Source organism: Girardinichthys multiradiatus, chromosome 1 (genome assembly GCF_021462225.1).
Source record: "Girardinichthys multiradiatus isolate DD_20200921_A chromosome 1, DD_fGirMul_XY1, whole genome shotgun sequence".
NCBI lineage: Eukaryota > Metazoa > Chordata > Actinopteri > Cyprinodontiformes > Goodeidae > Girardinichthys > Girardinichthys multiradiatus.
The window spans coordinates 15,329,492-15,342,567 of record NC_061794.1 but is presented as its reverse complement, the minus strand read 5'-3'; the positions used below and the strand labels follow the sequence as shown (position 1 = coordinate 15,342,567).

The 13,076-nt window shown below is 40.1% G+C and overlaps 1 protein-coding gene across 8 annotated transcripts in view; it reads left to right on the top strand.

Annotated features, from left to right (window-relative positions):
• The window catches only part of LOC124872321 (nephrocystin-4-like), a 277,448-nt gene that overhangs the window by 132,559 nt on the left and 131,813 nt on the right, over positions 1-13,076 (top strand). For all 8 annotated transcript variants that reach the window (XR_007039267.1, XM_047372196.1, XM_047372205.1 and 5 more), the window contains 3 exons: positions 1,447-1,665; positions 2,236-2,365; positions 10,443-10,495. Coding sequence is in view for 7 of the 8 variants with exons in the window: in XM_047372196.1 (XP_047228152.1) it covers positions 1,447-1,665; positions 2,236-2,365; positions 10,443-10,495 (402 nt within the window). In the remaining variant the exon portion in view is untranslated. The remainder of the gene's footprint in view (positions 1-1,446; positions 1,666-2,235; positions 2,366-10,442; positions 10,496-13,076) is intronic.

Below are 13,076 nucleotides of genomic sequence, written 5' to 3'. Positions count from 1 at the left end.
AAATTTTAGTAGCTGTCAGCCAGCTGACTGGCAGTGCATAGCAAAATGTGGGGGAGGACGGTGCATTGCATTACTCTGCGTTTTATACCACCACAGAAAACTAGCTCTGGCATCTTGTGAAATGATATGGTATGAATGTAGCGGTTTTGAACCTGTAACTTTTTGTGGTATACCTTGAAACGTGACCAGCCCCAGGGTAATTGTTACACAGTTTTAAATTTCAATTTTACTGTTATTTTAAAGAAGTACAATCTCTTCTCTTGTTGTCAGACAAAATTAGTTCTTTAATTGCAAATCATACCGTCATTATGTCTAAATCCAAGTTGTAGAAGTTGATAAATGATTTACTTTCTTAGTACTTTCATGGTCATACAACAGACATGGTTACAATTTCTTCTGAATTATTACTTGCAGTTCTTGTTTTTTCATACTATACCTTATTGAAGGTTCTGCATGACATTAAGATTAAAGATAGTATTTATAGCTATAATTGTTTTGGATTTCTGTATGACGCATACAAGTTGTGATTAGGGGAATTGTACTCCCTCAGCGAACCATAACATGTTGTGCTTTCTTTTAAAATAACGGGACTTGCAGATTGTACTCTATGTGTAATGTATACTGTCCCACGTTTGATGGATTGTAATAGTTTAAATCTCAGTTTATTAATCGATTCAGTAAATCCCATGGTCCTGTTGTGGAAGGTTTAAAGCACAAGGCTTTTCCTCTGTTCTTTAGATGTCTGAAACAGAGCAGTCCTGATTGTAAAGCTGGTTTCTACACAGTGAAGCAGCTTTAAAACGTGTGTAAAATAATCCATAAGAACTCTCTCTTATGACAGTTTTGATTAGGATTAACATAAATCTTTCCTTGTACTCTCTGTCCTTTCCATCATAACAATGCCGGATCGGTCATTAAGCTTTGTTTTAGTTGTGAGCATAAAGGACCGCAAAAGACCATCCTGATGACCAGATATAGTATTGGAAAGAAGGGTTTCAGTGTGCATAATATCTGAATTTTTATAGCCTTCCAAATATTGCATTAAAGCAGTCCTTTGCAATATTGCAATGTTTCATGACGATTTAATGTCTTGTGGTTATCTAGTTCAAAACTAGATAACCACAAGTTTCTTTCACATACTAATCCAGTTTTAATTTCATTGCTACTCTTTATTAAGTTAATTTATGTACATTTTACAGTTTATTTATTTACAGCTGCACACTTGCACACACCGTGTTTATGCAAAGTGTGAACAGCTTTTTGCCCATCCTAATAGCACATTTTTCCCTTATAACATAATGAAAATGTTTTATGTAAGAAATCTTACTCCTACATGCCTACACAAACACTCAAAAATAGATTACAGGTAATATTTCTGTCAATATTGGGGTAAGTATCACAGTCTGAATTTCCTCATTGTTTCTTTTTCCTTCACTCCTCTCATAGCTGTCTGCTACCTCCACATCCCGAGCTGCCTTCTTGCAGTGCCTTCGTTGGGGGATTTGGTGCCCCTTCCAGGAGCTAGCTGACCGGAAAGGCAAAGAGGTACAGCTTGTTCTGCAAGGAGGTGCAAAACCGAACCCTTTTGGAGTGATGGTCTACAGCACAGGGACCTCTGTCCAAACTCAAAGCCCTGCAGCAGGCTCAGCTTCAAGCACAGCTCAGGTAACACAAACGCTCAGGGGCAATGTATTTGTTAGATGAGTAAAATGTATGCATGGGTAAGAACGTATAGAAATATATTTTGGTAAATTACTTTTCTTGCACAACTGCATAAGGTGCTGTCTCTTTAGGGGAAAAAAAAAAAAACATTCTCATTATTTCTGCTGTGACTTGTCTCTATTGTCAGGTCTTTAAATAGTACCTGGTAGAAGACAGCTTAAAGCCTTGCTCCAAATATTAGAATCATGTTCATACTCACAGTGACATGTAATTGTCTGCAAGTTGCTCCTTTTTAGAACCAGTGTCAAACATAGAAGGGGGGCTAAGGCCCTGAGATTTTTCACACCTTTGCTGTGAATTGCCACACATTTGTAGCTGTTACTGTTTTTCAAAAGTACTTTTTGCCCTGTCTCATTCCCTCTTCTGTCTGGTGTTTCACTGATTATACATCTGACCCTTTCCTCCAGAGTCTCTGCTGCTTCTTTTAACTTGGGGTTAACTGGGGTTAAAGGGTTCCTGTAACGTTTCTTTTTTGGGGCACTGACATGCCTTGAACTTTCACCCCTTACGCAGGACTTGGAGGCGAAGGATGAGATAAGATTTTGGCTGTTGCCCAGCGTGGAAAAGATGCCATCCAGCCCAAGGGCATCGCTGAGGACCAAGCAGGAGGATGTGTCACGTCAGAGAGCATCACCTTCACAAGGTAAATATGTTAGGTAAATCAGGACTTTTTAAGGTAACATGAATTACTTTGTAAGCAATAGAATGTATTTACATCAGAAAATATTATTTTAAAGTACCAAGGGTTTGGACATACTGAGTCTTATGCTTCTGGTAATTGCTTGCGTGCACAGCTAGTGCTGGTGTTTGCCGATATAACGTTTGGTTAATCAAACTTCTATGAATCAAATAAATAGCCTTAGTGTCATCAACAACTCTCTGCACGACAGTTCTGTTTCATTATTTGCATCTTGGGGAGGGTACAAAGTAGAGATGCACCACTAAGAAGTCTGGGTCCTATTTCAGATCTTGGGTTTTTGTAGATTTGACCTGCTGATACTTATTTTTGCTGATTTCTCTTTAAAATAAGAAGATTATAATAAATTGTTCAAAAAAATAAAGGGAAACTTAAACAACACAATACAAATTGGGGTCATTGTCCTGTTGAAAAATAAATGATGGTCCAACTAAACGCAAACCGGATGGAATAGCATGCCGCTGCAAGATGCTGTGGTAGCCATGCTGGTTCAGTATGCCTTCAATTTTGAATAAATCCCCAACAGTGTCACCAGCAAAGCACCCCCACACCATCACACCTCCTTCTCCATGCTTCATGGTGGGAACCAGGCATGTAGAGTCCATCCGTTCACCTCTTCTGCGCCGCACAAAGACACGGTGGTTGGAACCAAAGATCTCAAACTGGGACTCATCAGACCAAAGCACAGATTTCCACTGGTCTAATGTCCATTCCTTGTGTTCTTTAGCCCAAACAAGTTTCTTCTTCTTGTTGCCTGTCCTCAGCAGTGGTTTCCTAGCAGCTATTTTACCATGAAAGCCTGATTCACACAGTCTCTTCTTAACAGTTGTTCTAGAGATGTGTCTGCTGCTAGAACTCTGTGTGGCATTGACCTGTTCTCTAATCTGAGCTGCTGTTAACCTGTGATTTCTAAGGCTGGTGACTCGGATGAACTTATCGTCCACAGCAGAGGTGACTCTTGGTCTTCCTTTCCTGGGGCGGTCCTCATGTGAGCCAGTTTCTTTGTAGCGCTTGATGGTTTTTGCGACTGCACTTGGGGACACTTTCAAAGTTTTCCCAATTGTTCGGACTGACTGACCTTCATTTCTTAAAGTAATGATGGCCACTCGTTTTTCTTTACTTAGCTGCTTTATTCTTGCCATAATACAAATTCTAACAGTCTATTCAGTAGGACTATCAGCTGTGTACTGTATCCACCTCCTGCACAACACAACTGATGGTCCCAACCCCCTTTATAAGGCTTGAATCCCACTGAGAGTGAAGGCAAAAGGGCCAACAAGTGCTAAGCATCTCTGGGAACTCCTTCAAGACTGTTGGAAAACCAACTGATGGTCGCAACCCCATTTATAAAGCTTGAAATCCCACTTATTAAACCTGACAGGCCACACTTGTGAAGTGAAAACCATTTCAGGTGACTACCTCTTGAAGCTCATCAACAGAATGCCAAGAATGTGCGGAGCAGTAATCAAAGCAAAAGGGTGGCTACTTTGAAGAACCTAGAATATAAGACATATTTTCAGTTGTTTCACACTTTTTTGTTCAGTATATAATTCCACATGTGTTAATTCATAGTTTTGATGCCTTCAGTGTGAAGCTACAATATTCATAGTCATGAACTGCCACTGAGTCCCTCATGTTGTGATTGGACCAGCTGGAAGTGTTCTGGGGGCTTACTGCTTTGCAAGTCCTCTGTTACAAGCTGGGTGTCAGGTCCAACTGGAGCCTGCAGCAGATGGAGAAGGGGTTCATGTTCCACCACAGCAAGCTTGCGGGGCATCAGAGTAGAACATTACTGCTGTCACCAGCTGCAGTCCAAGACTTGACATGAAGTGCATCCATGTGTTGGGGGATTCAATGGAGGGACAGCTGAATATACAGGTCCTTCTCAAAATATTAGCATATTGTGATAAAGTTCATTATTTTCCATAATGTCATGATGAAAATTTAACATTCATATATTTTAGATTCATTGCACACTAACTGAAATATTTCAGGTCTTTTATTGTCTTAATACGGATGATTTTGGCATACAGCTCATGAAAACCCAAAATTCCTATCTCACAAAATTAGCATATTTCATCCGACCAATAAAAGAAAAGTGTTTTTAATACAAAAAACGTCAACCTTCAAATAATCATGTACAGTTATGCACTCAATACTTGGTCGGGAATCCTTTGGCAGAAATGACTGCTTCAATGCGGCGTGGCATGGAGGCAATCAGCCTGTGGCACTGCTGAGGTCTTATGGAGGCCCAGGATGCTTCGATAGCGGCCTTTAGCTCATCCAGAGTGTTGGGTCTTGAGTCTCTCAACGTTCTCTTCACAATATCCCACAGATTCTCTATGGGGTTCATGTCAAGAGAGTTGGCAGGCCAATTGAGCACAGTGATACCATGGTCAGTAAACCATTTACCAGTGGTTTTGGCACTTTGAGCAGGTGCCAGGTCGTGCTGAAAAATGAAATCTTCATCTCCATAAAGCTTTTCAGCAGATGGAAGCATGAAGTGCTCCAAAATCTCCTGATAGCTAGCTGCATTGACCCTGCCCTTGATAAAACACAGTGGACCAACACCAGCAGCTGACACGGCACCCCAGACCATCACTGACTGTGGGTACTTGACACTGGACTTCTGGCATTTTGGCATTTCCTTCTCCCCAGTCTTCCTCCAGACTCTGGCACCTTGATTTCCGAATGACATGCAGAATTTGCTTTTATCCGAAAAAAGTACTTTGGACCACTGAGCAACAGTCCAGTGCGGCTTCTCTGTAGCCCAGGTCAGGCGCTTCTGCCGCTGTTTCTGGTTCAAAAGTGGCTTGACCTGGGGAATGCGGCACCTGTAGCCCATTTCCTGCACACGCCTGGGAGGCAGGCTGGGAGTTTTAAAGGCCTCAGGAATCTTTTGCAGGTGTTTAGAGTTAACTCGTTGATTCAGATGATTAGGTTCATAGCTCGTTTAGAGACCCTTTTAATGATATGCTAATTTTGTGAGATAGGAATTTTGGGTTTTCATGAGCTGTAAGCCGTATTAAGACAATAAAAGACCTGAAATATTTCAGTTAGTGTGCAATGAATCTAAAATATATGAATGTTAAATTTTCATCATGACATTATGGAAAATAATGAACTTTATCACAATATGCTAATATTTTGAGAAGGACTTGTACTGACACCTTCTCAATTCCAGTACATTATGGACTGTAATATTTACTGTAACATTCTGTACGCATCACATCTATGTATTTCTTTTTTACACATTTCATATTTAAATGTTTAGCACTGAGCAAAAGGTACTTTTACCTTTTAAATAACATAGTGGAATAGGTTGGATGTACATTTTTGCAGCGTCACATAGTATCTCTTTGGGCTGCCGTGTATCTAACTTTTCTTTCGAAGTGCAATGATCTTGAAGCAAAATGATTGGAATTGGAACCATATCCATGGTTCCAGTTCATTATATTCTTTTTCTTTTTAGCAGAGTTGTCAGAGGACGATGGTTTAGGAGGGGGGTTATCAGTAAATGTTGCTGAATTTCTCTTGCAGAGCTTCACTATTCTGTCCCAACCAAATAAGTACAATGGTTTCACAGTATCCTTGCTAAATTAGGTTCTGAACCCCAAGCTATAAACAAGTCTCCCACTAAAACCCAGCTCTGATAAAATATTCCGCCGCTGCTCATAGCTGTGGTTAAATGATGTGCCACTGTCTGCATGTCTTATTGAAGCCCATAGTGCTGATTTGTTGTGAGTCTGACGGTGAATTGATTTAAAGTGTGGTAACGCAGCCTCTCAATCCCATAAGGAACTCGAGTGAACCCTGGTTGTGTAATTGATTATTTCCCTCCTAATGAGACTGTTTATTTATCTTAGGGGAGAAGAATGGCACTGATCATGGCCTACGTCACAAGAGTGCAGAGAAAGCTTTTGGCTGCATCTATTGATGACATCCTAATCAGTGTTCAAGTGCTCTTACAGAAGACGTTACAGAAGATGTCTGAAGACTCTGGTTTGTTTTCAGAGGAGAGTGATATCATCATTCTCTCTTTCTGATTTCAGCATCTGAATGATGTAGCTGATTTCTGATGGACTTATTCATGCCTTTCTTTAATACACTTTCTTCTTTACATACAATATGACTGCCTTCTGGTGATTAATGAGGTCATGTCACATTTAGTTCAGACTTATAACTGTTTGACTTCTTTTTTCCTGAAATTGTGATTGCATTTTTGAGATGGACAGTTATATGAATACGTTATCGATGTTTTCCCATGTACAGGGGTTGGACAATGAAACTGAAACACCTGGTTTTAGATCACAATAATTTATTAGTATGGTGTAGGGCCTCCTTTTGCGGCCAATACAGCGTCAATTCGTCTTGGGAATGACATATACAAGTCCTGCACAGTGGTCAGAGGGATTTTAAGCCATTCTTCTTGCAGGATAGTGGCCAGGTCACTACGTGATACTGGTGAAGGAAAACGTTTCCTGACTCGCTCCTCCAAAACACCACAAAGTGTCTCAATAATATTTAGATCTGGTGACTGTGCAGGCCATGGGAGATGTTCAACTTCACTTTCATGTTCATCAAACCAATCTTTCACCAGTCTTACTGTGTGTATTGGTGCATTGTCATCCTGATACATGGCACCGCCTTCAGGATACAATGTTTGAACCATTGGATGCACATGGTCCTCAAGAATGGCTCGGTAGTCCTTGGCAGTGACATGCCCATCTAGCACAAGTATTGGGCCAAGGGAATGCCATGATATGGCAGCCCAAACCATCACTGATCCACCCCCATGCTTCACTCTGGGCATGCAACAGTCTGGGTAGTACGCTTCTTTGGGGCTTCTCCACACCGTAACTCTCCCGGATGTGGGGAAAACAGTAAAGGTGGACTCATCAGAGAACAATACATGTTTCACATTGTCCATAGCCCAAGATTTGCGCTCCTTGCACCATTGAAACCGATGTTTGGCATTGTCATGAGTGACCAAAGGTTTGGCTATAGCAGCCCGGCCGTGTATATTGACCCTGTGGAGCTCCAGACGGCCAGTTCTGGTGGAAACAGGAGAGTTGAGGTGCACATTTAATTCTGCCGTGATTTGGGCAGCCGTGGTTTTATGTTTTTTGGATACAATCTGGGTTAGCACTCGAACATCCCTTTCAGACAGCTTCCTCTTGCGTCCACAGTTAATCCTGTTGGATGTGGTTCGTCCTTCTTGGTGGTATGCTGACATTACCCTGGATACCGTGGCTCTTGATACATCACAAAGACTTGCTGTCTTGGTCACAGATGCGCCAGCAAGACGTGCACCAACAATTTGTCCTCTTTTGTACTCTGGTATGTCACCCATAATGTTGTGTGCATTTCAATATTTTGAGCAAAACTGTGCTCTTACCCTGCTAATTAAACCTTCACCCTCTGCTCTTACTGGTACAATGTGCAATCATTGAAGACTGGCTACCAGGCCGGTCCAATTTAGCCATGAAACCTCCCACACTAAAATGACAGGTGTTCCAGTTTCATTGTCCAACCCCTGTATGTGTGTTGAAAGATCCCATTGCCCATCCCAACCAGCCATCAATGAGATATTCAACCAACCTCAGAATGGATCTCTAACTTATTCTTCATAAGCATTAGCATTACTTCCAATATGAGGAAATAGGTTGGAAATTCCCTTCCAGTCCATGCATTTCCATTAATCCATAATTCAGCGCCTTATTCATGTGTTGTTTATGGGTTCAAAGAACTTCACTCTGGGCTTCTAACTTGAAAATGCTTAAAGGATAGCTCTGTTTTCATATAGATTCTCTTTGATAAATTTTAATAAAACATCGTCTATATGTACATTATCCTTGAAACATAATTATCCTCCTGTCACATGACAACAAATGTCAATGTATTTTTTTGAGATTTTATGTAATAGACCAACACAAAATAAAGATAATAAAGTGGAAGGAAAGTGGTAGATGGTTGTCAGCATTTTTTACAAATATAAATCTCAAAAGTGTGGCATGCATTTGTATTCAGTCCCCACTGCCCCTTGAATCCCTTGGTCTTTGAGATGCTCTTTATTTTCCAGTGTTTTTTTTTTTTTTTAACAAATCCTCGATACTTTGACACGGTAGGTGTGTTTATATTGAGATTAAATCAGTAATTAGGTAAGATGTATGTTTAGAGTTCTTGTCCACTGGAAGCTGAAACTCCACCACAGTCTAGTCTTTTGTGGCCTCCTATAGCTTTTCATTTTATTTAGTACCATTGAACTTTTTATCAACTCTAACCAGCCTCCTTGTCACACGCTGAAGACAAGCATCTCCAAAGACCTTTGGAGATGCTTTGGAGATTTTGTGTTTAGAGTGGTATATTGTATTATTTTTCTGCCAAACATACATTTTCATGTAGGCTAGAAACTTTCATTTTGTTCCCACCCGACCAGATCACCTTGTTCACACATGATCTTGTCATCTACATGGACTTCAATGGCTTTCTTTTAACCATGGCTTTTTTCTTGCCATTTTTCCATAAAGACCAGATTTTTGATGTGAGTGACTAATACTTGTAAACAAATTTCTCCACCTGAGCTATGGGTCCCTGCTGCTCCTCCAGAGCAAAGTGATTCAAAGTCATTAAAAAGGGAGTGCATAAGTAGTTGTCCAGTTGACAGATGTTCCCACCTGAGCTGTGACTCTCTGCTGGTCCCTCGGAGTTCCCCTGGGCTTCTTGACAGCTTTTCTGATTAATGCTCCTTCTGCTCAGCCTGTCTTGGTAGGTTTGCAGTTCTGCCTTACTCGGTAAATGTTTTGGACACCAAACTTATCTTTAACTTTATATTTTTATTTGTAAACAATATAAATCCACTAATCCTTTTCCTTTCTGTTCACAATCATGCACATCTTTATGTCTATCAAATAAAATTCCAATGAACACATTAAAACCTCTGACTGTATTGTGATAAAATTTGGAAAAGTTTAGGGGTTTGAATACTTATGTGAAGGCACTGTGTTTAAATGTGTTCCTTGTATGTCCCCCTTGTGTTGTACTCCTATCCAGCCCACCTCTTGTAAAGCAAACAACTGTCTGGCTCGAGAGCTGTTTGTTCAGCTGTCAAGACGGCCACTCATTGATCCCAAACAAACGGCCAATTGCACATCCTTCATGCTAACAAGGTGAATCATATTCTTCGTGGGCTCCCAATGTATAACAGTGAGAAAACAGCAAGCCCTAAAAAGAAAATGGTTGCCGGGGGGGGGGGGCGATGGCAGAGCGAATTTGTGAGAGAAAACCAGCCAGTCCCATAACATGTTCACTCTGTATGCATGCAGTCTGAACAGATGGGAGCTACAGCAAGACACCGCAGGCAACTGAAGCAATTTCCAAAAGGCCAGTCAAGCCCAGCATAAAGAGTGAGGCAGAGTTGGAGAAGAGGACAAAGAGATGCTGGAATGCCTTTCATTTCAGCATTGCCATGGCTACCTACCAAAAAATCTCAAGGAAGCATCGTTGCTCTTTAAACTCAGTGAGCTGTCTAAATCTAAGTCTGGCTCTTGATCTGTGTGAAATTGGATAGATTTGTCATGTTTGTAAATAGTTGAGGGATTCCAGTGTTCTGTGGAGTTATTTACTTTGCTCGGGTTATTCACTACATATCGTTATGGCTCTTATAGTTCAGAATATCAGATTGCTCCAAATCCAATAAGTAGAGAAACAATCCATATAAGATGACATTTTACAGTTAACCTCTTTTTTTTCTTAACCTCATATTCCACAAACATGTTTACCCAAACTATAAAATAACTGCTGCTAGGTCCAAAGAGCCATCCAGAAGATAATACAGTGTCAATATTTAAGCTTGTTAAACACTGATGTAGGGAATTGTTAGTATGTTGCCATATAACTAGTAAATCAATTCAATTCAAAGATAATGTTGACCTCCACTGCAGTACAAGATAAAAGCCATACCTTTTCTAGGTTTATAGTAAGTAAGCCTGATTGGTTTCATATTGCTTATGTTTTTTTTCAGGTCAAAAACACGTCCCTCCCACCTCTCCTCCTGATTCCCCTCAAGGCCCTGGGGTAAGACACCTTATCATTCATTATATTTTAGAGGTTACGTGTAACAGAATCCTACAACTTACAGCATCTATCTGAAGTTCTGACTTTTTGAACTTTTTTACAATACAGATACAGTGCCTTGAAAGTGTATTCAGTCCTTCAACTTTTCAACTTTTTTATGAGGTGACAAGAGGTTGTCACTTCATAACCACAACTTTAAATGTATTTTTAATTCACGATTTCATGTGATAGACACACACAAAGTAGTGAAAGATTGTTGAGTAGAAGGAAGCGACACATGAATTTCAATCTTCTGTCACAAATAAAAATCATTGTCATGCACTTGTGTTCAGGCCCTTTTAGTCTGTTGCTCCTAAATAACATCCAGTGAAACCAGTTGTCTTCAGAAGTCACCTGGTTAATGTAATTTAATCTCAGCATAAATACAGCTGTTCTGTGAATGTCTCAGAGGTTTGTTGGAGAACATTAGTGAACAAACAGCATCATGAAGACCAAGGAACACAGCAGACAAGTCAGGTAGAAAGTTATGGAAAAATAATATCCTAAGTTTGGGCATCTCATGGAGCTCTGTTTAGCCCATCATTCACAAATGAGAAATATGGAGCAAATGCAAACCTACCAAGACATGGCAGTCTACACAAGCTGACAGGCTACACAAAGACAGCATTATTCAGAGAGGTAGACAAGAGGCCCAAAGTGAAACATGCACACACTCTAAACCAGCATTATGATTCTGAATCCCTATGACCTGGAGGAGCTGCAGATATCCACAGCTCAGATATCCACAGCTCAGGGCAACTGTTAGTAGTTCTCTTCACAAATCTGGTCTTTATGGAAAAGTGAAGAAAGAACCCCGTTGTTGATAGAAAGCCATAAGAAGCCCTATTTGCAGTTTTCCACAAGTCTTAGAGGACACAGCATACATCTTGAAAAAAAATGCTCTTATTGGTCTTTATACCAAATCTAACACTACACATTACCCCCAACACATGTCCACAGTGAAACGTCATGGTGGCAGCATCATTCTGTAGGAATGCTTTTCTGCATCAGAGACAGGGAAGCTGGTCAGAGCTGATGGGAAGATGGATGGTGCTAGATACTAGGCAATCCTGAAACTGAAACTTGTTAGAGGACTCGGGAGGAAGTTTACCTTCCAGCAGGACATCCACGCTGGACATATGGCCAGAGCTACAGTGGAATGGTCTATGTGTTAGCATGTCTCAGTCAATAAATGCAAATCTATGTTCAAGAAAATAATGTTCACAGACACTGATTTAGATTGAGCAATTTTTCAGAGAAAAATGGACAAAAATTTAAATCTCTTACTAAACAAAGCTAGTAGAGAAATCTTTCAAAAGACAGCCAAAATTAACTCTACAAAGTATTGAATAATGGAGATTGAGAACACACACATAACACCTTGGAGATGTTGTTTTGGTAACAAATGTTGATAACCATATAACATTTTACTTCCACTTCACAACTATGCTCTGCTTTGTGTTAGTCAATCACAATGAAGCCCAATAGAGTACATTGAAGTTTGTAGTTTTATTGTGAGGTATATGGATGGTATATGAACACTCTTGTAACTACCTTTAACCAAAGAAGATCCCTTGTATGTTGATTAATAGATGTCATTAAAAGATGCATCATTTGCCTTATTGGTCAATGTAAAATATCCAGTACAGCCCTGTTGGTTCAGTGCGCATGTGTGCCGAACACATGTATGTCTGAACACATACAGAACATCTATGTGCGGACATAAGTGCACAATGCAATGTTCTATAGTGCAACTTTAAAAGGTGACACCAAAACACAACAGGGCTCCCAGCTATCACTAAAGTCTATTTAGGAACATTAAGGTTTTTCATGCAGCTACAGTGAAAAAAGGTGGATCAAACCAAAACTTAGCATATGTATTTAACAGCAGCAAAGTGCGTATATTCCTCTGCACTTAACTGAATTACTTAGCTGAAACAAAGTTAAGCTGAATGGTAAACCTCACCAGTACTGGAGAAAAATCAGCTGACACCCAAATGGCTACCTGTAGCATCCAATCAGCCAAACTGTGTACATTGTATGAGAGGCAAGTAATCTCCATTGACAAGAAGGGATTTTCCCAACAGCTGTGCATTACCGGATGATGCATTTAGGTGCAGGTGGGACACATTAGGTTGTCATCAAAACATGTCCAAGGTAATTTTATCGTTTGTTTTTGTCTAAACATTAACATTAACTGTTGACAACTGGTTATACTGTTATATAATCTACAGGCATTTGTTATGCCTGTTTATACTACTTTATTAATTGAAAAAAAAAATCCAACCAAATCTCCAGTCAGTTCTATACTTTCCACTTTTTTCAGAACATAATAAAATCAAGTTAATTTCAGAAATTGACAAAGATTCTTTGTTTACTGCTGACCCAAGTAGCTGTCCATTTTTTCTGTGTCCACCTGATGTGACCTTGTGTCTTAGAATTAGAGCTATAGTTGATATATCTGTTCTGCTCTGTGTAATACATGTTCAGGGCACAGCTCTGGAGGCAGCAACAGACTTTGCTGACCTCAAATCACGTGAGC